Source organism: Corvus kubaryi, unplaced genomic scaffold, assembly GCF_017639235.1.
Source record: "Corvus kubaryi isolate FWS band 111438036 unplaced genomic scaffold, C.kubaryi_AGA036_p1.0 37354, whole genome shotgun sequence".
Taxonomy (NCBI): Eukaryota; Metazoa; Chordata; class Aves; order Passeriformes; family Corvidae; genus Corvus; species Corvus kubaryi.
In genome coordinates, this window is record NW_024581116.1 from 13,602,306 (window position 1) to 13,629,665 (window position 27,360).

At 40.1% G+C, this 27,360-nt stretch overlaps 2 protein-coding genes across 10 annotated transcripts in view; one reads left to right on the forward strand and one right to left on the reverse strand.

Moving 5' to 3' along the window:
* The first annotated feature begins 4 nt into the window (after positions 1-4).
* ITGB1BP1 (integrin subunit beta 1 binding protein 1) lies at positions 5-8,725 on the forward strand. Of its 5 annotated transcripts, none has more exons than XM_042033051.1 (7): positions 5-91; positions 1,460-1,560; positions 2,468-2,546; positions 3,253-3,389; positions 4,586-4,678; positions 7,503-7,631; positions 8,369-8,725. In XM_042033051.1, exons 2-7 carry the CDS (start codon positions 1,489-1,491, stop codon positions 8,438-8,440), a joined length of 582 nt encoding a protein of 193 aa, XP_041888985.1. In that variant the 5' UTR covers positions 5-91; positions 1,460-1,488; the 3' UTR covers positions 8,441-8,725. The 5 variants fall into 5 exon arrangements, with proteins under 5 accessions (XP_041888985.1, XP_041888986.1, XP_041888983.1 ...); XM_042033049.1 differs by having other exon boundaries at positions 9-91; positions 7,503-7,652; XM_042033050.1 differs by having other exon boundaries at positions 24-91; positions 1,463-1,560; positions 7,503-7,652.
* A 260-nt stretch (positions 8,726-8,985) lies between these two features.
* Positions 8,986-27,360, reverse strand: part of ASAP2 (ArfGAP with SH3 domain, ankyrin repeat and PH domain 2) — a 90,574-nt gene continuing 72,199 nt past the window's right edge. For 2 of the 5 annotated variants that reach the window (XM_042033041.1, XM_042033038.1), the window contains 7 exons: positions 23,288-23,543; positions 20,688-20,849; positions 19,643-19,811; positions 18,227-18,294; positions 16,442-16,551; positions 12,548-12,670; positions 8,986-11,621 (listed from right to left, as the gene is read on the reverse strand). In XM_042033041.1, coding sequence (XP_041888975.1) covers positions 11,547-11,621; positions 12,548-12,670; positions 16,442-16,551; positions 18,227-18,294; positions 19,643-19,811; positions 20,688-20,849; positions 23,288-23,543 — 963 coding nt within the window. In that variant the 3' untranslated portion in view covers positions 8,986-11,546. The remainder of the gene's footprint in view (positions 11,622-12,547; positions 12,671-16,441; positions 16,552-18,226; positions 18,295-19,642; positions 19,812-20,687; positions 20,850-23,287; positions 23,544-27,360) is intronic. The other 3 variants (XM_042033043.1, XM_042033042.1, XM_042033039.1) reach the window with 2 other exon arrangements.

Sequence of the window (27,360 nt, forward strand, 5' to 3'; positions counted from 1 at the left end):
CGCCTGCGCCCGTCCCCGCGACCCGGAACGGGATCGCCCTCAGGAACGGGAGCGGCGCCGGCGGCGGGAGCGGGCGGGCCCGGCGCGCCCGGTGAGCAGCGGGGCAGGGAGCGGCCGCATCGCTCTGTCACTTGTCGGGTTATCGGCCGGGGACGGAGGGAGGATCGGGGAGAGAAGCGAAGCGGGACGCGGTGCTGCCCTGCCCGGCTTCCCGGGCCGCTCCCTGCACCCGTAGGGGCAGAGATGCTCCGCGGAAAGGCCGGGTGCCACGGAGGGCTCTCCTAACGCGCTCAGATCGCTCGGGGAGCAGTGGGTGCTGTGCCTTCTCGGAGGCCGCTGCAGAAGCGGCAGCCGTGCCTCTGTTGCGGCCGCAGGCGCTGTGCAGGAGGCGCTGGCAGCTCCGTGCTGGAAGCTGGGGAGGCCCGGCGTCGGGAACGTGCCCTGCCCTGTGCACCGCTGGTTGCCGAGAGTGGCTTTTAGTCCGCCAGGGACCGAGTGTTTGCTTATTGACGGACACAGCAGCGGCCTAGGGACTGTGATGCCTCGCTGCATCGCACATCTAAGCTCCGCCTTGTGCTTCTTCCATTATTTCCTGCAGTGTGAGCTATCTTCCGTAGGCTGTCATCCTCCTTGGTCCTCTTTCTTCCACCTGCTCAAAGTTTCTGAAGTTTCGTAATGAAAATAATTCGTCTCTGCAGCTGAGAAATAGGGTTTCAGCTCTCCCTGACAAGGAGCCAGCATCCTGCTGCTTGACACTAGCCAGCCAAATGTTAAGTGAAGCAAGGTGGTAGTAGTAGGGCAGGCACAGGAAAAATGCTTCTGGAATGCTCTCAGAACTCACACTAGCTCAGTTCTAATGCAGTAAATGTACCACGCGTTTTGCTTTTATTTTCAGGAGTATGTTAAGTAGTAATGGTTGCTCCTATGAGTATTCCAATCAGTAGATCTTCAGAAGTAGGTTGGGATGAGGTTTTTTTTGTAGGTTTTTTGTTTGGTTGGGTGTGTGTGGGTGTGTGTTTAGTCGGGAGGGGGGGATAGATTTTGCACTTTTTTTGTTGTTTTAGTGGAAACAGGCATTGGAGCAGGGAATGCGTTGGGTGCACTTTATAGGGCACTTAAATTGTAGTCACAAATAAAAATCATCTAATACAGTTAGGTGGGAATATGAATTTTAAATTTTGCCTTGTTTCTATATATATGCATTAGAAACTGACCTTTGCAACAGTCTGTAAACTGGGTAGTAGCCTTTTTTGACAATTCAGAAGGATAGGGAAGTTTTAGCAGAGGAACTTTTCCCAGTCACACGTGAAGAGCACCAGAGTAAAATTCCTACCTCCACTCACAGAGTCCTGTACAAGTTTCCACTTTTTGTCCACTTTGGATACAGTCACTGGTATTTGCCTGGACCTCCTTCCCTTGATGATACGACAAGCTTTAATTTTTATTTTTTTCTACCTAGAAGATCTTCCTTGATCCAGTTATGAGAAAATGTTTAGAAAAGGAAAAAAGCGACACAGCAGCAGCAGCTCACAAAGCAGTGAAATCAGCACTAAAAGCAAGGTAAGCTGAATGTGGTGTTTATTCTCTTTGGGAAGCACTTTGGTTTGTTGCAAGTTAACAGTTCAGTGGTTTACTTGCACTGATGGGAGGATGGGATTTCCATAAAATGCCATGTTCCACAAAGAGAACTTTCTACTTCATTTCCTCAGATTGTGTTTTGAGAGTTAAAAATACCTATCCATCATAAAGCCCATTTATTTTGAGATGAATACTCAGTCACTTCCACAGTGAAATGCACAAACACAAGATTTTTCTGGTAGCACACAGTAAGGTTTGGAGGAAAAATTAGTACATTTTTTCTTAAATTTTGTCTTTAAAGACAGTGCCTGGTTCTAGGTACCAAGAATGAGTTTATTCTTCAGTACTTGTTGGTTTCTCAGTATCTCTAAAAGTATTCTTAATTTTGAATAATGTGTTCATTTTGTCTGATAGGTTTTAGAATGATTCAGTTATTCTGGATTTTCCAAGGTGCTGTTTCATTTCCCCTGCACTGCTATGTTATTTCAAGTATTGGTGACTAGCATGTAGTTGTCAATTTCTTCAGGTTAAAATGCAGTACCAGAAAATTTTGGACATGACCCTAACATTCATTTTCCCTTTTTCTCTGGACACAACCTTAAGGTTCATTTTCTCTTTTTCTGTCATTTCCTCCTTCTTTCAAAATAACTTTGACTTCTCAAGGGTTCCTGGTGAACTTTTATCAGTCCAGTCTACACGGAGGCAGAAAGATAACTTCAGGAAAGAAACAGGTGGTACTGTTTTTTCCTTCCCATTTTGCAGTGCTTCTGAAGTAACTAGAACATAAGCAGTAGATTTTTTTAAAAAAGAGTTGAGGCAGGACATCTAGAAGTGCATTGTTAATACATTTGCAGTAACTTTCTGATTATGCTGATTTTTTTTTTCTTAGTCTGTAGATTCCAGTCTTGGGGGACTTTCCAGGTCTAGTACTGTGGCCAGTCTAGATACAGACTCCACAAAAAGTTCAGGTATGTAATCAGATCTTGGGCAGATATGGGTGGAGCAGGATTAACTTTGTGTTTGTATAAAACAGCAGAAAATGGAAAAGTTGAAAATAGTTACTTTCAGTAATACTGAGTGAATCTGTTAGGTAGCTTGGTGACTAATACAGGCACAGCCCTAGGCCTCTAAGTTTACTAATGATTCATCTAGGATTAAGTTACTGTTTTCAAAGTAAAGTGTCTGAGGAAGAAAAATTTAGTTGTGTTACCAGTCTGTTACCAGCATAAATCTGGTACAGCTTTTTGGATAACTTTTCTGCTTTTCTGAGTTTACATTTCCACCAAAATAATGGAAATAAGGTTTGATTGTACTTGGTTTTAGTCACCAGATTACAGTGTATCACTGTTGGACCAAACAGTTAATTTGAAACAAATAGATATTGAAAAGTAGAACCAGCTATTCTATGTTTTCTGATTCAAGGTTGTTAACTCCAAATCTGAATTGGTATAAACAGTGCTGTATCATGGATTCAAATGAAACTGTTACCTTTACCAAGGTCTGTTCTAAATCAACTCAGGAGAGTTCAATTAAGAGGAGTTAATATACCATGATAAGTGTTTGATGAAAGTCTGCAAAATTAGGGAATTTAGTATGTTAGCCCTGTTAACAGCAATTAGAACAGTGTTACAGTTCTAGAAGTCTTCAGAATGGCTTTGTTTTACTTTGTTGCAGGACAAAGCAATAGTAATTCTGATACATGTGCAGAATTCAGAGTTAAATATGTTGGTGCCATTGAAAAATTGAAATACAATGAGAGCAAAAGTCTTGAAGGGCCACTGGACTTGATAAATTACATAGATGTTGCACAGGTAAGTGGGTTACAAAAGGCAATACCAACAATGTCAAAACATCTTAAGCTTAGGTGTGTTTCTTTCATTTATCCTGTGGTCTGACATCTGTACATTTTAGACTTACTTGGAGAAAGTGGTATACTTAACCATTACCCCATGAATCTCAAAAGCCATCACACTCAGTTCTATAATTTTAAGTAACTGGAGAAGATGCACCCAGAGAACCATTCTGCAGAAGCAGGCTCAGAGCCAAGGCCCTTTTCATCAGTCCTTACTGAACAAGTCCCAGCTGAAGGCTGTTACATTGCCTTCAGCACAATTAGGATTAGTATGCAGGAAGGAATATCTCCCCCAGATTTCTTCAGTACTGTAGAAGTTTTCCCATAGAGGAAAATGTAAAGTTTCTGCTTGCAATCACTCAAGAGCCTGTGCCCAAAGAACCTGAATAATATTTGGGTCATCCTTGCCAAACTCTGGTTGCTTGTACTTATTTTTGTACTAAAAGCCATAACTGGTTGTTCTCATTAGGTAGCTGATTATATCTTTTTAAAAGCACAGAGTGTCTGTTTATCATGCAGCAGCTTGACATTTCAAGCATCTGAATATGCGCTAAAACTATTTTTGCAGCCAAACAGCAAAAGTGCTGCCAGTGTGGAATATAGATCACCTTGGGTCAGTGCAGCACGATAGGCCATGCATGATTTTTCAGCTGACCTGATTTGACCACAGGGACAAACTCTCCCCTGAGATGATAAATTCCTTTCTGGAACCATGTAATATTTGGAGTAGAACAGAACAGAATGGAATAGAGTGTTTCTGCTGGAAGGGACCCACAGTGACCACTGGTCCAACTGACCGACTACTTCAGGGCTGACAAACAGTTAAATGTGTTGTTAAGGGCATTGTCTAAATGCCTCTTTAACACTTGACTGGTTTGGGGCATCAACACCCTGTTCAGGAAGCCTGTTCCAGTGTCTGGTCACCCTGCCAGTAAAGAAATGCCTCCTAGTGTCCAGTCTCCCCACAGTACATTTCACATAACTTCAAGAGACTGGGCGAGTGCATGAGTGGTGGGCAGACCCCACACAGCACAATCTGAGCAGGAGTTGCAGTGGTGCTGATCCAGAGGACCTAAGTACACATATTTTCTGTTACATATCTTCATTGTTCATGTTCTGTCTGCACTAAAGGCTTTTGTTTGTTTCCCTCCAAAGCAAGATGGAAAGTTACCTTTTGTTCCAGGTGAAGAGGAGTTTATTATGGGAGTTTCCAAATATGGCATTAAAGTTTCCACATCTGATCAGTATGTAAGTGCTTCACCCAAACTCGTCTTTCTGATGAGAGTTGAAAAATGCTTTCATTTATTTCTCTGGGAGATGATCTGTGTAACCAAAATGTCATTTCTGGCTTTAAGCAAAAGTCAAACAAACAGGCTCTCACAGGAGCACTGCTTCATGTCGTATCTCTGCAGGGCTGTCTGTTTATTCCTCATTGGATTTATGACAAAAAGCCATTCCTTTTGAGGTAGAGCACCAGATGACAGGCAAGCGAGCCTTTGGCAATGCTCTTTGGGCACATCTTCCTTCCTCTGTGGCTGTTCTGCCATTTTCTCATGGGGGAACGTAGTGTGACTGTGGTGGCCAAGACCATAGTTTGCTCAGACCGAGTTAGTAATGTAGTTCCTCTTGGTGTTTCTGTTTTTTAAGAATACCTGAGTTGCCCAGCTCTTTTAAGTTCCATCCTTGCACTCTTAATCCAAGAGCTGAGTTCACTCCAGCATTAAAATCTCACGATTCCACTTTATTGATCAAGCCTACTTTTTGTTTGCATCATTTTGAACATGTAGTTTATTTTCCTTTATTGCACTTCATGTAGCTTCTTTGCTAAAAATAAAAATCCGGTCTCTTCCCCAGGGCCCTCCAGTTGCCTTTGTGTAGCTTTCTGTTGCAGCCATGTGGTTTCCTTCTGGTTGCCCTCAGAGCCCCAAATACCATAAATACTTGGCCTTATGAAGCCTTGACCCATCAACAACCCAGCCATGCCTGTTCATAAAAGCATTGCTTAATACTGAATGCTCTGAAGAGAGCCAAAAAGTTTCCTATGGTCCCTTCATAAAAGAAAACATTTGTTTCTAATGCCTGGGAGGAAGGGTAGTAGTTTCTACTCAGACTTTGAATTCTTTTGGATTCTGTTTTTGCTCTCATAAATTCTTAATTCTCATTAAAAACATAGGTTACACTATTATTTAAATTCCTTTGTGCTTTGATAAAGATCAAATAGCTAATTTAAAATTTTCATCCATCATTTTTCTGTCTTCAAGCTGAAAGCACGCACAAGCAGATAAAGCCTTTTGTGGTTAAGCTAGCTTGCACTGGCAATTTATTGCATTGCATTGTTTCCCAAATTCTGGTTTTTTGCATCTGTGTCACTGTTGGCATTTAATTTGTCCTTCAGTGTGTCACCAAACTCTTTTCACAGAGTTCCAAGATACTGAAAGGAGGGGAGGAATTTAATTTACAAGGAGACTGTGTACTCAGAAGAATTCTATCATCCCTCTTTTAGCCATAATCCACACATTGCACTGCACACATTACATTAGCACCGTAGCAAGTTCCAAGCAAGTAACCCTTGAGAATTATTAGTAATTTGGTGAACAGTCTTGGCATCTTTCATACAGAGACGGGAGGGTGGATCCAGTGGGCTCCGGCTGCCCTGGGCATGGTGTGATAGTTGCTGATGGTGAGAGCAATGTGAGCAATGAGCCGAGCAAGCATCAGGGATGGAGATGCTTTTCAGCAAGGTGACCTTAGGGCTGTGGTGGAGGGCTCTCCCTCCAGAGTTTCAAGGCAAGCAGCAAGTTCACTGCCTGTTTTTACAGCTTCTCTATCAAAGTGGGCATTTCTTTAGACCCTTCAGCTGACAGGGACAGGTGTTTGATGCCATGGATGTGAAAACAGAACTGTCTTGAATTCCTAAGACCCTGGAGGTCATGTGACAGGAATAAACCAGATGAGAATGATCAGAGGGTAGGATGGCTGGAGAAGAGAGGCTTTGTCTAGGTTAGGGCTGCAGAGACCTCCTTGTACTGGGTGTCTTCTACCAATCCCCTTTTTGGAATGGCCAAAATTAGAAGTGTTGGGACTATGGTGGAAATCCTGCAGCTCTGATGGAGAGTGGAATTCTCCCAGATGAGATCTGTGGAAGTGTCAGGACATAACCTGTGGTGTAGGTCACAAACAGCCTGGCTACAGCCACATGGCTGCTGCCCCCCAAAGCAACTGACCTTGTCTGTACCTCTTCTGGGAACAGTTTCTTGTGGTGTATCCTTCCCAAGACTGAGACAGGGGACTGCTTGGAAAAATACTGGGAAAATAAGAAGTCGTTTTAAGTTACCTCTGTGCCAGAGGGACAGAGCGTTACACCTGTCACGGAGGGCAAGCGAGGGTTGGTGGGAAGTGAATGTGCACTTTCATAGTATGGCCAGGAATGTCACCATAGAATCATGGGAGGGACTGAGTTGGAAGGGATCTGAAAGATCTTCTAGTTCCAACACCCCTGCCATGGGCAGGAACACCTCCCACTAGACCAGGCTGCTCAAAGCTCCCTCCAACCTCACCTTGAACACTGCCAGGGATGGGGCATCCACAGCTTCTCTGAGCAACGTATTCCGGTGCCTCAGCACTCCCACAGTAAAGAATTTCTTACCTTAAATTCAGTCTAAACCTCCTCTTTTTCAGTTTAAAGCCATTCAAATCCCTTGTCTGTCACTACATGCCCCTGTAAAAAGTCCCTTTCCTGCTCTCTTGCAGGCCCCCTTCAGGTACTGGAAGGTACCCCAAAGTCTCCCCAAGAGCCTTCTCTTCTCCAGGCTGAACAACTCAAGCTGCTTCAGTTTGGCTTCATAGTCCACATAGGAATGCACTTCTAAAATAGAAGCAAAAATTAAAGCTAAAGTTGTGCTAAACCACAAAAATCTTGACTAAACTCAAATTAAAAAAAAAAAATTACCAAGGAAGGCTTTTCTCCTGTAAAAATCTGAAGTATTCTTTTATAAGCAAGAATAAAAACATGGAAAACTGAAATATCTGTTGCACTGTTCCAGAGTAACTTTTATTTGCCATGTGCTTTCAGGATGTATTACATAGGCACGCTCTCTATTTGATTGTACGGATGGTGTGCTATGATGATGGTCTGGGAGCTGGAAAAAGTTTACTGGCTTTGAAGACAACAGATGCAGCCTCTGAAGAATGCAGCCTCTGGGTATATCAGTGCAATAGTTTGGTATGAGTTTATGCTTACAGTATTTAATTTAGGTATTGGAATTCTGATTGTAAAGGGAGATTCTAAAACTCAAGGCCCTTGTGAAAGCTTTTTGGCAGGAGGAAGATTGCTTAATTAAAAATAAATTTTAAAAAAAAAGGAGTATAAATGTGTGCTGGCTGAGGAGGGGAAAACAGCCCTGCTGACTGCGTTGGATCAGCTTTGAGGAAAACCCCTACATTCCCTAAAATTGCCAGTGAGTGTACTCACCTGAGAAAGCTCTCTCCAGTCTAAAGAGTGCTATGGCAGCTCCTATGGAGAATCTCCACTTGTATTTCCAAAGGCAAAAACCTGTTAAGATATGGAGCAGGGAGTGATGGAGTAACAATTCTGGTAATGGAGCACACAGCCATATTTGTAAGCAAGGGAGGTGATCCCTTCTTAAGAGTAGGAGAATTCATTGTCAGGATGCTCTGATGACACAGACCCTTGGCTGACAGCACTGGGGGAGCACAAAAAGTGATGTTCTGAATGCTGGTGCCGTGCTATGCTGACAGCCAGCAACCCTGACTTGGTTCAAATAGCTCATGTAAGACAGCTTCCATGTGTCGTTGTAGGCCACACAAATGAAATCTGGTCTGACAAAGCAAAATGAAGGACACATTCTGCTTTAAATGAGTTTTGAGAAGTTTAGAAGTTCTTCAGAAGGTGTTAATGTGCATGTTTGGGTTTTTTAGGAACAAGCACAATCCATTTGCAAAGTGTTGTCTACAGCCTTTGATTCAGTTTTAATGTCGGAGAAGTCCTGATTTCCTTCGGCAGCAGTGTTTGTGTGGGAGCACCGGGGCTCCTCGTGATACCACGGACAGATTGGAGCCACACACAGTCCTGGGAAGGACTTACTGTGCAAAGCAGAGCCACACAACCTTGCATATGGTACTCTGGCATTCCCCAAACATGACTTGAAGATTCCATCTTCAGTGTCCAGGACAATACAGAATTTTATATTTAACACAATTGTTTTTTCCTAGTCATGTTTTGTATATTAATATCAATATTGCAGGAATGTAAAATAAAACTGACAGTTGCTTCTACCTCGTTGTCTGAGAAACAATTTGTTAATACAGACTTTGATTCTGCTTAATGCAGATATTAAAACAAAAGCAAAGTGGTAAGAGGGAGTCCTTTGGTGCTTTACCCCTCTAATTTAATCTCCAGTCTTTCTGTTCAAATAAAGCCCACAAGATGTACATTTTTTCCTCAAGTGATACTTGTTTGTATTTGTCATTTTCATACATTAAAAAGAACAGTATTGCACAAGCAATGCAAGGGAACAGAAGAGAAGCAGAAAAAGTGATTTTAAAAGTAGTTTTATTTTTCCAGACATTTGGCTGGTTAACAAGAGTAAAATTTATTAATCATGCTCTAATTATAAATCACTGCATCCAGGACATTGAAAATAAGAGTTGATTTTAGGTTATACAATATATACAGTTGCTCTGCAACTAAACAAAATAAAAACAACTGAATTGAATATTTTACATCTCATAGCATTCTAAGCTGCATTTTAAGTGTCACTTGCTCCTTTTTAAACAGTTAACACAGCAACCTAATAGTCTGTCTATTAACAGGGTTTTTGAATCAGATTTAAAAAGTTGTATGAAATATGCCAAAATTTTGGACTTAAAATTCTTAATTTTATATTATAAATAGATATCTACAGGCTCTAGAATTTCATTTTTCTCTGTCAGAGGAGAAAACCTTTTGAGAAACACAGAAAATCAAGAGATAAATTTTGCTTAGCTGCTCTTTATTGGTCCTCGGGATTTTATCTGCACTGTTAATGCTATTAAGTTCTAGTCTACAAGTTTCCTGGTTTCTAAGTTACCGGTGAACAAAGTTGTGACATTTTACTCTATTCCTCTTCTAGCAGAACTCAAGGGAAATTTGCATCATTTTTTAACTTTACGAATTGTTACATACACTATAAGATTCTGTGTTAAAAATACTGTACATTAGGAGCTCTGTGCAAAATAATATGCCCATTTACTCTCTAGACTCTATCAGGGATAGAAACATACAAAATAGTGTTGCAAACTGAACGTATCAGTAAGTGAATAAAACTGTAGTGCTAAAACTATTACTCTATCATTTTACTGGGAACTTTGAAAATACGGACTAATTTGCTTCAACTTGCAATAAAAATATCTTGAAACATTCCAGTTTGTTCCCCATTTATACTGCAGCAACAGCATCTAGGAAGTGAAAGTTACACATCTGCGTGGCTGTACCCACATGCCCGAGAGGCATCAACCAACGGTACCATTCAGGAAGGGTGACAGGGTGAGATCGGTGTTGCTCTTCCAGCACTTTCGCTACGTGGTTTTTCTCCAAATAAGCACAGATGGTGGTGGCAGCCTGTTTTCCATTCCTTCCAATATGAAATGGCCAATTTAAGCACCATTTTCCAGAAATTCAAAGTTCTCTTGATAAATCTAGAGATACAATGTTCACATAACGTGATCAAAGCCAATGTGACCTAGACATTGATTTTTCATATCCTATGCCTCAGTTGTTTCCTGAGCATAAGCAAAACCTGGTACAAATTCACAATATACAAACATCAAAATGATGTCAAATCTGTATTGGTGTTTTATATTCCATCAACCAACTGGGAACTATCCATGGCCTAGCCTTTGTTCACGAATCAGTAAAACAAGTTTAACAACAGTGTAGCTACCATAAATGTGGGTATACTATATAAATACAGAGTGAGTTGGCAAACTATCATTGTTTGCAAGGTAGTGGCACACAAATTTCATAAACCAGAACATAACGTAGTGATCTCATGAGGTGTCAGATATCTTATTGACCAAGGATAATTACCTAAATGTTCCACCAAGTATGTTCTCTCTGTGAACACACTGCTGGGCGATTTAAAGAAAATTCAAGAATTTAAAAACAAAGTCTAAATGCTGTAACGAGACAAGTGTAAGAAATGCTCTGCAATCCATCATCATAGTTAAGTACACTTCAGGAAGTGCAGTTTTGAAATCCTTGAGTTAATGTAGTAACTCATTAATATTGCCATAGTTTAGTTAACCAGCAGTAGTCACATTAAATGACCAAAATGGATGTAACATACATAAAGAACATTCAAAAAACAGGTTCTACACAAGTGCAGCATAGAAAAACAAAACAGTCTCAAGCTCACAAAATTAGAACTAGAAAGTTCAACGACTAACACAGATTTCAGATAACTTTAAGTAAATATCTACATCCATTCTGAAAGAAGTTTTTCTTGTGGTAAACTGAAATACTTTTTTACTTTTACCTGGCTAAAGACACATGATTAAAACAATTTCTTCTGCAACTGTTGGTATCCTTGATGACATCCAGTATGGCAAGATACTGAATGAGTCCATTTCAGAACTACACAGCAGCTTGCACATTTTGGTTCCACCACTTCAAACGGTGTCGAGAATTGGATAAATTCACTGCCCTGGTAGATGCACACGCAATTTCTTTGACTGGGGAAGCAACACTGAACTGTTGTACTGTCATGTTATGAAAGGGAGACTAAAATTACAGTGAATTGATTGATAAGAACATGCATAATGTTGTGATATTCAGACATGTGGATTTTGATTGTTAAAGCTTTTCAGTTCACCTTGAAAAATACAGGAAGAGTTGGTTTTTTTTAAGTGTAAACTGCTTATGAGAAGTTTTCACATAGAAAAAAGTTTTAGAAGTCCCAAAATCAGAATGATGGCAATAAAAAAGTAAGCTACAGTACCTAGGACTTGGGCAGTGCTCTGGCAAGGTGGCTGCAGATAGGTAGGTGAAATGAAATAGAACAAAACTTATTTCTGTGACCGCTGGAAATGAGAAATGTCTCCACTTATCAGTAGCAATCTAGTCAACAATAAAGTGCACAAATGATACAGGGAAAGCTCCTTTCCGGCTGGGATCTCCATCAATATGACCAATCTGAAAGAGTCCAGATAATTTTGAAGTTAAATCTCAAAATGACATTTCATTATCACCAAAATGAATACCAGTGACCTTCCTGCCTGTAATACAAGCCTCCCACCAAATCTTTTCTGCAGTAGTGCTACTTTTCTTCTGCCAATAGGAAAATTCAGTCCTACAGAGTGCATGTTTTTCAGCTGTAGGTTGGGTTTTTGTCAAATGCAGAAGTTTTATCCAGTTCTTTGAATATAAAACCTCTTACTGCAGTACCACTGCTGCATAATTCCAGTGCAATCTGTAATGCCTGGCAGCCCACATTTGGCCTCTGTTGAGTTGCTTCTTTAACCACTGAGGCAAAAGGATAGATCAAGCTTCAACAGTGTCAGGTTTTACATGAATATATTTGTGTTTATGCAGCATTATTGTCAATTTAGATGCAACCTGAAGCTCTGTTCTTCACTAGCTAACAGATTAAGGCAAGTGTTTTCATGCACAACAATTTTCCAAGATTTTGCTTTAGCCAATGAGACTCTGGAATGTAAATAGTTGAGATGGTTTCCCAGCTCAGACAGACTCACTCCTAGTCATCTGAAGACTGAGGACAATACAAAGCCCTCCTCTGAAGCCCACTACACAGCACCTGTAATAGCAGGTGCTATTAATTAAATTGCTGACACTCCACCAAAAATTTTCTAGATCACGCAGACCATGTCCCCAGTGTACTGTGAACCCTACTAATCAGATTTCTTTTTTTTTTTTCTGAATGAGAAAACCTAAAAGCTTGTCTGAAGTTTGACTTTTGAAATTTCATCTCAGGTTTCCATGAGATGAAACTTTTCTTGTTATTTGGAAACCCAGCAGGGGATCTTCTGAAGTGAGTGTTGACCTCTAAGATTTAATTTCTTTCTTTCAAAGTGTGTTGACAGAAAATGCAAAATACTCACCCACCACTCCTGGTCTTCTTCACCATCAACTACAATAATATCTCCCTCTGAAAAAGTCAGCTCATCTGGGTTATCTGCTACACAGTTGTAAATTGCTTTTACTCTCTTGGGTTTCGTTTTTGACTGAAATGAAAAAAACCCTGAATGTAAATAATATAGCACAGAACAGAGTAGACTTGGAGTTATCTAAAGACAGTTTCAGAACTGCTTCCAACTGCTATTTTTCATAGATTAGAGTTCAGCTACATCTTATGCTGGGTGCTCATGCTTCAAGCTGAATTTGGCACCACCCAAAGCTTTTTGGAACCACAGTGCCAATAACATAGCCCATGTTTCCCTTAGAAGTTTTCCATTTTGGCTCACCCAAACCTGTCTTCAGAGCTCTACATCACTGCAGTGAGCATGATTTTACTCAAAAGATGGGGTGATCGAGTTCTGTGCAAATGTAACAGCAGCAGCATTATCAGAGGGAGGCCCGAGCCACCTGTTAATATGCTCCTTCTTAATTTGCTAAACCCATTTCAATAGTGTACGAACCCACCAAAACATCCTCTGCCTCCCAACAGTGCTCTGAGGACTGTCAGCCACAGGAGGCTTTTGGCAGCTCTTTCAAAGGGAAAGTTTAGGAAGGAGCTGCAATATTCAGTATGGCAGTGGGACTCAGTCCTAGCCATGTTCTGTGCGAAGTGATACCAAAAGTGTTTCATTTTGGTTTCACAGAATCCACCATCCTCATCTCACACCTGTTCCAGTGCAAACCAGTCTGCTGCTGCATTTCTTTTCAGCCTCCTCATTTTCTGTTGCAGACCCACAATAATGCTGCCTACACATTGTTTCCATGCAAAACAACCCAGCACAAGTGAAGAGGCTCAAGACCTGGAGGCAGAGTGTAAAGCTTTCAACCGAGAGACTACCCTTTTCCCAGCCATAGGGAGCAAAAATTACTTTCTACCCTAAGATGTCAGAGCTCTAAGTGCCATTGAGGTCTGAAATGGCTGTTAATGCAGTGGCATTATAATGTTTGGGACAGAAGTTCCACATGGCATAAGGAAAAGATGGCCTCATGACCATTCTGGAGTTCCCCAGTGACTGGTCCCAGTCTCTAGTTAGGTCAGGCATGGAGCAGGAAGCTTGTAAAGGGACAAGCGACTCCATTTACAACTCTCCTTTTCTCCACCAGCAAAATGCTCTGCTGAGGACAGTACTGCCCAACAGTCTCTTACTGTGCCATTTTGTTAGAGCTGAGCACCATGCAGAGAAAAGAAGGGAATGTGGATGGGGAAGGATGGAGGCAGCATGATTGTTATCTTCCTCTAGAAGCATTCATTTGCATTCTAATATAAATACTATATAAATTCTAATATAAACAAAGCTCTGGCCTGCCCAGGACAGGCACACCCTGAGGCGCTCTCACCCCCATGAGCTGCCAGCCAGGCAGGCACTGCAGCACAACCATTTTTCCAGATGCTCCCTCTCAGACAAGTGACAGTCTGAACCACAACCACCTTTTAAATTAAAAAGAAAAAGCTTCACATCAGTACAACAGTGATACAATTACTAACTTCAAAGTGCAGTAATTACAGGTATTTCTTGTTCTTTAGAAGGCAAGGAAATTAAAATAGATATCATTCCCAGAGGAATAAAATCTTCTAGGGAAGTTTCCCATGTATCTACAATATGGCTTCAAAAATCTAAATATCACATTGGGGGAAAAAAAGAAAACAAAAGGTGAATCAGGAATTTCCACCTGATAAACAGGCTATTAGGTAAATGCGCTGTGTAGGAGATAAGCCACTGGCTAAATGTGCATGTACAACTAGACGCATCTTTTCTGTACTTAAGGAACATTTCTGCGATCATTTTCTAAATCTGGGCTGGCCTCTGGATTCCCTGGCAGGGTAAAGACTTGGCAAAAAAGCCAGGAGTCTAAGGCTAAGTGGAGCAATTTAGCCAAAGAACTTTAGCGAGACTGAACTAGCTAAAGCTCTTTAGCTGAGGGGCCCTTGACTAAATCTCAGCTAAGATGCTTTAGCTAGATTGATTTAGCTAAAGCACCTTACCTAGCACACACTCCTGAGCCAGGTGTTCCCTTACTTCTCTGTCCTATGACAGAAGAAAATCACCCAGCTGATTTTCTCAGTCACAGAACTCACCTTACTGAAGCCCTAGAGACAGCTGGAGAGTCAGATATGTTCTTCATATTATGTACAATTAATATTAAACTTCGAAGACACTGACCCCAAAACTAGCCAGGACAGCCCATTCCTTCATAACTAAATCAATTGGTCCTATAAAACTTAAAAAAAGGAGAGAACAATATAGAGAAACTACAACTTCAATTTATACAGAAAGTCAGGTAAGGAGCTGTTTCACATTTGAATCCATTTGAATCCTAGCACACACAACAGAAATTAAGGTCAGAGTCCAACAGCTTCACAAAGTAAATATGACAACATAAACCATTTACACTACTTAGACCATTTAATTTTGCTGTGGCCTAAAACATGAAGGCTATTATAATGCAAGACAGACAGTAACTTGGTTGAACAAGAGTGGGGGAGGCAAAAAACCAGAAAATTTTATACTCCCAACTTACGCAAGTTGATGTCTCTGAGGTTTCTCAGCATTATCAGATGAGAAACAGCTAATAGGGGCTCTGTAAGCTCAAGACCAGTGTGCAAGGCTATGCACACAAACACACTGAACCCTGTCCTGGAGAGCTGCTCTTTCAGTGGACATGGATAAGGAAAAACAGATGAAGGGAGAGAGACAGAGGACTGAAGAAAGCAAGTCTTTTCATTACAAGCCATTAATAAGACCACTGCAGAGCCAGGAACAGCACATCTCCTACCTCTGTTTATTATTTACCACTGAACCACACTCCTGCACAGAATGTATGAAGCAGCCCAGACCTAGTCATACACAGCATCTCAGAAAGTATGGGCTCTCCATATTGAGATTTGCTTCCCGCAGAGATATACTGTCATGATCAAGGATATGGATCTTTTACATCTATCACACAAGAATGCAACATAAAATTGAAGCAAGGACCAAAGACCAAGCTAACTACACATACTGCACAGCTCCACTGACATCTGGAAATACATCCCTTTACCTATACCAGTAGAAGATTACAGGTACTGACACTAATATGTGTTACCATTCATGGTCCTAGATTAAAAATAATAAGTAAGAGTATAAAAAGGCCACACAATCGGATCAAGAGTCCATCTAAATCCAGTATCTCTTTTATAACAGTTGATGTAAGGTTGGGGGAGGGTGAAGAAGAAAAATACAGAATTAACCACCTTCTGTTGGGGATATGCTTACCAAGAGATTTTTCTCCTGTCACCAGGTGAATGCTGAGAACCAACAGCACAAAGAGTCAGTTTCTTTTGTTTTGAGCTTGACTCCTGCTAGTCTTGTCTGAAGTCACTTTACCTACCTACATGAACATTAGTCCTTTATAAAAGCACGACAGTTCCCTTATTCCTTACTTCACTGGAGATTAAGAATGAAGCCATGTGTTACTTAAAAGTGATTCACCAAGCTCACCTACAAGTCACTAACTCATAAAGCTTATCTATCTTCAGTAAGTCAAACCATACATTCTGTGGATTGTGTTGGTCACATTTGGACATGAGCAAAGAATCCAGCTGGTTTGGTTTGCTTTTTTAAATGTAAAATTACATACTCTCCTGTAAGAAATTCAAGAAAAACAAAGCTTTCGTAACTATTTAGTACAAGTCATACACATACTTAAACACAGGATACGGGCCTTGTGTGTTTCATGGCTCTCACACTTTCTCCATAGCAGGACACACTATCACTTCTGCAGCGTGTTTAATAGAATGCAGAAGATTAATAAAATCAAATGCCAACTTTTGTACTTACTATTTGTGATTTCCTTGGCATTGGTGCTGGTGGCTGGATTTGTGCCAAAGTATTTGCTGTAGAACCAGTCTGTGTTCCTGGAATTTCGCATACAGAAGATGACTCTCCTGCTAAGGGAAGTAAACCAAGTAAATATTAGGCATGCTTTCAAACAAAGTAAGAGTGATGGTATCAATGAAACCAAACTAATTATTCTTAGAAGTATACAAACCATTTTACATCCCATGAGTATTTAATTTTTACTGGTTCTTTCTAAACAACTGAACAGAATTTTTCTACCCTTTTCCTTACCAAAAAAAGCCACTTTTCCCAAAGACAACTACCTAAGACCTTTAACACTGCAGATATGCTAAGAGAGATAAAATAGATGAGAGCAGAACCAAATATCCTATTCCCCCGTTTCTTCACTACAGACTGTGTGCTGTCAGAACCTTTCTTTCCCAGTAAAGACCATCATTATCAAGGTGTATCCCTCACAGGAGACTCCTGACACAGATGGCAGATAGCCATTAGCAAATCCCCCTGGGATATCTCAAGAGGAAATAAAAAAGAATCACAAGAAGAACAAATGAATATAAAATATGCAGTAGAAGGGGAAACCAGGTACGAGAAATTCCACTACAACCACCACAGAATCTGCACAAACTTTACTGTAGAGATTTTATGGAGATTACATTATTGTTGTGTCCCAAAGTAGCAGTTACTCTGAACAACAAAAACCACAAAATGAGTAATGAACTCTGAATAATGAACTCTATTAACATGAAAAGAGCAATATCAATTTGCAATTTAATTAAAAGTGATACTATATAAGCTCTGGATTTTCAAGCCAGAAACACATTTTTCTATTCTAAAATGTGTATCTGACACCTTGTTTATGACATATGCAAACAACAGGGCAAGCAAAAATTTTCAAACCCACTTTGTTTGAGTGTGTTTTAAGGTGAGGTTAGAAAAGCTAAAGCCTAACTGGAATTTAATCTGGCAAGGAATGTCAAAGACAACAGGTAGGGCTTCTAAAATCCACAGGTAACAAAGGGAAAATTAGAGAATAATGTGGACCCATTGTTGAACAAGATGTGATTCTGGTTACACAGTACATGGAAAAGGCCGAGTTACTGAATGCCTTAGTTACTTCTTTGCCTCAGCTTTTACTAGCAAGACAGGTTTTCAGGAATCCTGCTCCCAGACATCAGGGGAGAACCTAGAGCGAGGAAGTGCAAAGTCCTGTACCTGGGGACGAACAGGCCATGCACCAATATATGTTGGTGGCCACCTGGCTGAAAAGCAGGACCAGAGGCAGTGGGCACAAACTGAAACACAGGAGCCTCTGTCTGAACACCACAAAACACTTTTTTACTGTGAGGGTGACCCAGCACTGGTACAGGTGGCCCAAAGAGGTCATGTCTCCATCCTTAGAGACACACCAAAGCCCTCTGGGAACAGTCCTGGGTGATCCACTCTGGTTGTCCCTACTCGAGGAGAAGGGTTAGACCCGATGACCTGCGGAGGTCCCTCCCAACATCAAACATTCTGTGATTCTGTTTATTACGTGGCCCCATTATTGACTTTAATTGGTCCATAGCTCTGTTCATGCTAAAGAATTTGAGGCAGCAGGGCCTACACAATCACAAAGAGAAAGAAGAATAATGTTGGTACTGATTATATTTAAATGTGTAAGGTAAATAAACAAATTAAAGAAAACCTCAACAAACCCACACACTCTATTTGATTGTTTTAATGACAGCTTAATTACAATAAAATAAATCTCTAAACCACAATTACCAGGTTGTTGTAGAGACCCAAGTCCTCTGGTCTGCCCTTTGTTAGTTAAGCCAGATGACTTCTCAGTCCTGTGCAGAAAGTGAGAAATTGATCCATTTCAGAAACAAATAAGAACTCAAAAAGCAATACACAGTACTTTAAAAATTAGAGAAGCCTTGGCATGTCTTCAGTATATTCTGGTGACAGCTATTTTGCTTTTAAAATACTACTTTTCTTCTGTATTTTTTATTAAACCAATTGAAAGTTGCACTTAATTTTAAAAAAGGCAGAAAAATAATAGAGCTTCGATTACTGCAATTTGTGTCTTCTCCTGAGTTTTGAAGTTCCTTTCGCTGTTATTTTATTTTTTTTCTTAAAATTATGTATCCATATTAGTCTGAGCATTTATAGCAAGCTTCAACAAGTTGTGTCTACCTTCCAGGTAGTATGATACCATGCAATAAAAGGGCTAGAAAGGAGTCTAAAGGTCAAAGGCTGCTTTCATCTTTCAGTCCCAATTTGCAAATGAAACCTTATTTCATCCAAAATTTTCTCAAAGGTCCTATTTTCTAGACTTCTCATTACCTTATTGATCTCCCCTGGTTCCCACCTCAGTTATTTCATTTTACTGCAATGCCCGAAACTGAATACAGCTGTCCTGCTGAGGCACCACTGATGTTGAGTCAGTTGGGAAAATTCATTCCTATCATTTGCAGGCTATGGTAAAACAATACTATCTTTTTTAACTCTTCTACAACAGCATTAGGTCATCTGCCTTACTTACTATGTCCTTACAGATCCTTCTTCTAAGAACTTTTGCTTACCCATACTCTATTGTTCTCCATGCTTCATTCCTGTAGTTGATTGTTCTTAATTACCAAGGGTTGCTTACTGAATGACACCCTTCTTCTCCCTTGACTACTACTCCAGTTTCTCAAGGCCACTTTGGATATGATCCTGTTTGCCAGTGCATTTGTCCCTCCTAACTTAGTTTTCTGCAATTTTAAAAATTATTTTTTCTTTTCCAGGTCTCTCTACTTCTGCCACAAATGAAAAGATTGAGCAGAACTTAAGCAAAGCACATGAACATTAAATGGCACAATCAGGCATTAGATCCCATTATCTCCAATTTGTTACTAGATGAGAATTAGGAATCGAATATTTTTTGTGTTCCTTATTTCTGTCATAGCTAAGTGTTCTGGAGATATTCTGCAAGTCATATAACCTTAAATCACTAGGCTATATTGTTTTTCCTGTAGGAATCCCTGTCATCTGCTTCCTGAGCATCTGCCTTCTGTTCATTCCCACACACTAGAACACATCATTGGCAAAAGCATGCACGCTTTATTGATGACTTGGATGTTATAAATATATTGTAAAATCACTAAGTTACTAAAAATGATGAAGTATATTAAAAACTAAAATGACATCAGTTACCCAGGAATAGGCTTTCTCTGAGAGATTCTGCTAGGAGGTTGTGGGGGCAGTGGTGGTGGGGTTGGCTTGGTTTGTGGAGGAGCTGGCTGCTGTTTTGATTGCTGGTTCAAAGCTTCTATAATGCTGGCTGTCTTTGCCACTGGAGGTGGTGGTGCTGGAGAAAGTACATCTATAGAGGAAAGTTAGACAGCAACATGCAATAAATTTCTATTTACCATTTTCTTTCTTGGGTTCTCATTACAGGTTCCCCTGTTACAGGACTTATCCTCATTTAAGAAAAATGCTTTACTACATGTAATGGAAGAAGGACCTCTCTGGAAAGCAGTTTATCTTTTGTTTCACCTAGTCAAAAGTGGAGAGCTCACAAGCACTTAAATTTATTCAAGCTTTAAAGTGCAAGTAAAGAAAATTCTTACCAAAGTCAGTCATATTCTTGAAAACAGTAGATCAGAATATATTTTTAAAAGTGCTAGTATTATTTGCTCCATCAAGGCCTGCAGTCTGTGTTTCATGGAAAAGTAACCAAGTGAGTTATATCTGGCAAATCTTATTCAGAGGAACACCTTTTTTTAAATTCCTGTTGTGACTAACAACTAACAGCACACTAGGTTTAGCAATTAATTAAAATTGCTATTGAATTCTTGAATTCACCACAAAAGCAGTTGGCAGTGCATTAAAACATCCTTTTGCATTCCAATGGTCTGCAAGAATCAAGCATAATGTGGAGATGTGGCCCCAGGCTTCCATGTAACACTCACCTTTACAACTAGTGAGAAATGCAGCATTAAAACTATATATATATATATATATATATATAAAATTATGAGCCCTTTAGCTCTAGTAATAGATGGTGTTTCCTGCTGACCCTGCACTACCCCATACAGCCCTCACTGGAGCATCAGAGAAGACAGTTTTGTTTCTGGATGGGAACAATAGGCCAAAGCTACAGTCACCAAAAGAGGAAGTATGAGTTGTGGAAATGGAAAAATAAGCCAACTATGATTAGATACAGTAGAAAGGAAAACAGGGGAAAGTGGAAACATACTTGTAGATGTTACACGCAATGGCGGCACAGGGGGATGAATAGCTGGTGGATCTGATGAAGACCTCTGCCTGCTTATACTTTCCACTCCTAATGAATTTGTCTTCCACATTGCATTAGATGAAGAAATTGTCTGAATACCACTGCCAAGAACTGAAGGCTGAACTAAAAAGAGAGGAGAATACTGCATTATTATTATTGCTTACCCTAAGCACGAAGTGTTAATATTCACATCTGTGCTTTCAGAAACGGTGTGGCTAGACCACTATATTCAGCAGTACTATATTCAACGACTATATTCACTCCATTCTGATGGAATGCCAGAGAGGAAATCAGTCTGGTGTTAAAAATTACACAGCAAGACTTCACCCAGAAACTTCTAACAGTTTACCTAAGCAAAATTTGTCTCCAGTCATTACTTTAAAATATGCCAATACTTTAAAAAGCACAGATTTCTCAGTAAGAAGACAGAAGGCAAGTCTTGCTACCTTCTTTAATCCCTGACTGATAACTGTAATTTTCTCAGGTACTGCAAGAAAAGGACCTCACTCTTCCACGAGCATGAGCACATGACTTTGCTGACTCAAAGTGAAACATCAGTTTTGACTTAGAAACAACATGAAACTGTAAATCTGAATTTCACTCAAGCAGGAAGCTATAATAACTAGTCGTGAAACAGTCACAAAGTACTTCTTCAGAGCCTCTTAAATGACTTCATTCTGAAGAGCTGCCTCCTCATTTCATAAAAATACTCTCCATGTTTTCTTCATAAAGCCAGTATTTTGCACATATTATGCCATTTCTCCCTACTCAGCACATAAGCATCATATTAAGAAAAGATGAAACAGAATAAGATATGAACAAATATTAGGTTGCAGGGAAAAGCATAAAAGGCTCAGAAGACTTGGAAAACAGCCTAAAGCCATGAGGATAAAGGAGTAATAATACACCATAAGCATAACATTAACAACATCAGCAATCAACAAGAAGCTATGGTCAATTATACTATTATAGCTTTTAACTAAATATATCAATTAATAGGCTAATACATTGGTAGAGTAAAGAACATGAGCTAATCATCTCAGGCAGGCAGCATGTCTTCATGGCATGAGTTGTATTACAGAGATGCCAAGAAGTTTGGGGTTGGGAATGAAATTAAAATAACACTTTTTGAAATGTGTCATTTAATCAAGGGCAAACTGTGAGTAAGGCAGTATGATTGGCCGTGATAAAAATAATATCAAAGGGTAAAAAAGTCTCTGTAACTATTCAATTGTATTACTAATTCAGAGACAGACTCTAACAGTTAAAAAAAACCAGGCAAGCTCCTTGTGTTAATTTTCCTGTTTGGTGGGGACAACATTCCTTTCCATCAAGTAAAAAAATGTTGATATTAAGCTTAGAGTTCATGTGAAATGTTAGATTAAAGTAATCCCACCTTGGTTAAGTTTTACATGCTGCTCAACTTGCCCCAGTCCCATGCTATCCTTTCCAAGTAACCCAAACCCATGCTTTTCTGTTCTCAGCTTTTCTGCCCCTTTTATGCAGCCATTCCATAACTGACTTTTCATATTACACAGAAGATCAGTTTGGCATCTCAGGCACAATCACTGGTTGTGGAGTCTTGCATTCTGACCTCTGCACAGTGCTCCCAAAGGCAGAAGCCACCCATGTGTGCCTAGAACATTTCCTGATCATATCTCCTCTTATGGAGTCTGAATTACAGCACCATAGAAAACCGTGTGTTTAATAGTAACTTTTCTTTAATCGAATTGAATACATAAATTTAGCCTCCATGAAAGATGGTGGATTAATAAAGGTATTAAAACAATGAAACACACCAAATATGACCTGTACAAAGAGGACCTATGCAGATTTCTCTATGCTTCTTTACTATGATGCAAACAGATTACGTACGAAGATAAGAATGAAGTTCACAGCACCAGCTTTAATGGTAAATTTTGCAAGCACACAACCCTTTGAATCAGGATGAGACACGTACTTTTACACTGCTCTAATGATATGAGGACAACCAATAACTGACACCAATATTTTTAGTCAGCTACCAGGTCTCTAAAATCATCCAGTTCTCCACATCACGATACTTAAACTTTTATTTCAACAACCCTGAAGCATGTATTTATTAAGAGAAGAATTTGCAAGGTTAAAATCTCATGTTCTGCATATACTCTCCATTCTCTCAGGTCTTAAACAAATTTTCACAGCAGACAAACGCTATTGAAGTTTTATCTTTACACTAAACTCTGACAATCACATCTTCAAGAAACAGAAGTATAAAAAGATTGAATATAGCAAAAAAATTTGATGAGCTACATTGACTGTAGCCCTCCTTTTAATAAATGGTTTAACTCTGGTGAGGTATTGTTTTCCCAAACACTTTTGAGTACTGTCTTGCAGATATACCAAAAATGAAACTCAGAACAAGTATGTAGATTCACTTCAAGGATATAAAATGAGGTCACCAATAAGTGTTCCAATACTTACCTGTGCAAAATAACTGTAAGAGAAAACCTAAAAATTAAATTATTTTTAAAAAGAGTTATGATCCAATTCTTCTAATTTACAATGACATTTTCTAGTACCTTTGCCAATATTCCTTGGAGGTAGAGGAGGTGCACTACTTGTAACAGGTACTGCAGGCTGAATGGGAGGTGGGCTGCCACTGAGTATTGCTCCATACGTTTCATTCTGTAATATACTTGGCATAAATCCTCTTTGCTTGTCCTTGGCAATGTTCGCTGCATCTCTTGCCAAGGATGCTACATTAGGCTGAAGTTGGTTTGATCCAAGCTGGTAAAAGCTGACAGGCCTGTCCTCTCTCCTGTTGGGACTGGGTTGCTTAAACACAGTAACAGAAGTACTCATCAATACCACATTAGTTGTACTCATTTTATTAGTTGATAGAATGTTATTAGTTTCTAGAAAGGAAAAATGACTTCTAAAATGCACTTTTGTTGCTTTTAATACATAACATAAACCCTACATTCTGCCCTCTTCAAGACATAGTAACTATGCACACTAACAACAACAACAACAAAAAGATTAAAGGTGAATTGCACTTCAAACAGTTAATATATTCTCATTTCTTCTGTATACACTGCTACAGGATAATACTGTATCCCTATATACACAAGACTACACTTCTATAGATAACCAATATAGATTTTCAGACTGGATCAAGTAAAGTTTTCTTGCATCAAAATACCCAGCAGTATTTTCAAAACTAAATAAACAACTGAAGGTCTTAAGCCTCATCTGAATTTCAGCAGAGCTAAATCCCAAATGGATGATCATGACCTCAAAACCCAGACACAATTTCATCCAAGTATTCTACCTGTAGCTCAGCCTACAACAAATGAGTAGCCAAAACCTCTCATTAACTCTCTTTAGCTCACTAGTATCACTGGATAAGTTTGGGAGATTACTTCAATTGGCAGCTGGGATGGAACATTGCTCATCCCACTCACATTATTGAATGATATTTAATTAGCTGTCTTTGAGATTTACAGCAATCATCTGCACTTAGCATTATTCTTTCTGTTTCAACAGCAAGCATAGTCATTACTGTTATTTAACTCTATTACTATTACTATTTAATTCTATTACTATTATTCAATTATCAAATGATAATTAAAACAGCTGGAGTTACAAATTCATGTGACTAGTACAGGAATGGGCTTTAACAATCCACAGCCCAGAGAGCATAAATATACCTTCAGAAATAGTGCTAGATAAATGTGCCATACTGACATACTGTCTGTATGAAATTAAAATAACCATTTATAGTAATAGCATTTAGTCAGAAAAAAGACTAACATCAACAGTACCACTAACAAGCAATTGATTTTCCTCTGAATACATTCAATGCTTACTCCTGGATTGGTCATGTAGAACCTTTAGATGTGTTATAGCACAGCACTATAGTTCCAAGATTTATCAGAACGATGTGTATGATAGTCCCTACCCTTACTTTGGCTTAGCAGCCGCACTCCTCACTGGCTGACAATCTCCATTCCCTGACCTCTCCACTGTCTTAGTTCTGGGACTTGTTTCAGCCCACACCTCCTTCTGCTTTCTAAACCAGCAGAAGATTCTTTTTCATGTTTATGATTCAGCTTTTCACTGGCTCACCAAACTGAAGCAGTTCACTACAGGGACAAATGTGTGCCAGAGGGGAGGCAAAAGCAGAGGCAGGACCAGGCAGCCAGAGTGTACAACAACAGCAGAAACCACTTCAATTCTCTTAACCTTCTTTTAGGTTAGACTCCCTTTTATATGAAATATTCTGGACTAAAAGAACTTAAATTTCAGACATGACCTTTTCTGACATAGATTACAAAACCTGTTCAATTGTCTTACCAGCAAGACAAACCCATTAGCTTGACATTTATAAACAAAACTCTGATATGATCCTAAGCAACGATGCACCCGTGAGAACAATGTAGTCACAGACACTACTCTGTGATTAATAGTCTTTAATCTCCTTTCAAAAGTCCCTGCAGTATAAACCTATTAATAGTGGGCAGCAAAGTAGGAGCTTCATTACTTTAGCCACGCTGCTGAGTAGTAGATACCTTCCTATATGAGATGGAGCTCAGGGACTAGTCAAAAAAAGAACACTCAAATGCAGAAGGCAACCGGCAACAATGAAGAAAGTCAAGGAAAAGAATAGATCAAAAAACAAATTTAGAGCATGCCTGTATTGGGTTGACCCTGAGTTGATGGACAGTCTTTAAGACCAATTACGCTTCTCACAATTTACATATTTAAACCGCACAGAAAGGCGGGACTTCCCCTTTTGTCGGAGGTCACCTGCTGGAAGGTGGGGGGGGCTCCGAGCCTCCTGGCCCCGCCGGGCCGGGCCGGGGCCACTGCCCCTTCCCCCTTTCCCAACGCTGCAGCACGGACCCTGGGTTGCTGCGGGGGAACTGTCCCAGAGCCGCAGGCAGCTAAAACCAGCCATGGACTGCCACAGCTAAACCCATCCAGCGCGGCTTCTGGGGACAGGCGGGTCCTTCTCCTCTCCATGCGGAGCCGGCGGAGTCAACGGGAGCCGGCAGAGCCTCCTGTCTGCAGCCAGCACACTTCGTGCTGAACTGAAGAGGACACCATGCAGCCAGCAGCACAAAGAGAGCGAGGCTTTCCCCACCGTAAAGCCTGAACAAGAACACCCTTCAACATGGCGGCTTCAGAGTCAGGGAGAAAGAGAAGTGAGTCCCGTGGGACGGAGCTGAGCATGGCGGCGGGAGAAAAGAGGGCGGTGCCGCGATTCTGGCGCGCAGCTTAAAAGAAACCTTCTTGCATGCCGTGGTAAGAAACTGTAATACCACAAACTGTTTGTCTCTTTAATCCATTTGAAGAACATGGGGGGATGGAGTATCTTCGTGTGCCTGTGAAGATTGTGAAGAATGCCTATGCCAGGCTATATAAAAGTAGTAAGAGGCTGTTAGAGACTTGTGGCGAAGAAAAGCCTTTGTGTGCAGGCCAAAATAACTTATCCTTAAAAAGATTAATAACCCCATGTGATGGCCCATGTTTTGCAGTGTGAAGAAACTGTGAGATTTTTCATGGGAGAGATGTTCTACACACAGCAGATTGTTTGTTTCCGGGCGGATCTGCTGTTAGTGGCAGTTTGGGAACCACGTGCAACTGAAGGAAAACCCTTTTTTCCTTAAGCATAAGAGAGAGACTTTTCAAGAACTGGAATACTGACTAACATCCCATGTTCTGTTATCCCTTGTGTGAGCTGGGTAAAAGGAGAGAAGTGCTGGAGGGGGGGGGGGGGATTTGCTTTAATTTTGTTTTGTTATTTTCTCTTTACTTTTAATTCTATTAGTAATAAAACTCTTTCATTGTACTGCAACTGTTTAAGGTTTGTGCCTGCTTTGTTTTTCTCCTAATTCTTACCTCACAGAAGGAAAATAAGTAAGTAATAAATATTTTGAACCAGAACCACTACATTTAATTGGTGTTTCTGCCTGGTTTCGAACTCAACCCGCTACAATGCCAGAAAGGGATTTCGACTAGTAAATTACCAAAAACTTTTACAGCTTGAAAAAATGAGACTCTAAAGGTTTCAATTTGCTTTATCAAAATGATTATCGTTACTATTGTTATTATCTGGAGGGCCGTAAAATATATAGGAATACATAAATATGGGGATAGAGTATGAAGGCTCATGCAGAAGAACTGGATCTAGCAGCTCATGGATTTCAGATTCTTCCACAGATACCAAATTTTAAAGGAAAATCTTAAGAAGATTCTCAGAAGGTAGAAATTGTGCTTTGAAAGGGATAGCCTGTGACACCTTTTGTTGCTAATTAGGTCAAGTCAAGCACCAGAGATAACAGCTATCTTGGGCTAGACACAGGACATGGGGAAAATAATCCTATGCACACAGTATTGTAAAAATGGTATTTCACAACAGAGGAATTATTGATGTCAAAATTAGTCTCCAAAACATTTAAGCCAATTTAATGGTCTAATGACCTAACAATTTTAAAGAGATTCTATGAAGATAATGGAAATCAGCCTGAGACTGTTTTCAGAAATACTGAAGCCTGACAAAGAAAAACCCAACGCATAAGACTTGGTTTTATGTTATTAATTTACTGTTAGTAATTCATGCCCTAGCTGAGATGGGGGATTTTGCAAG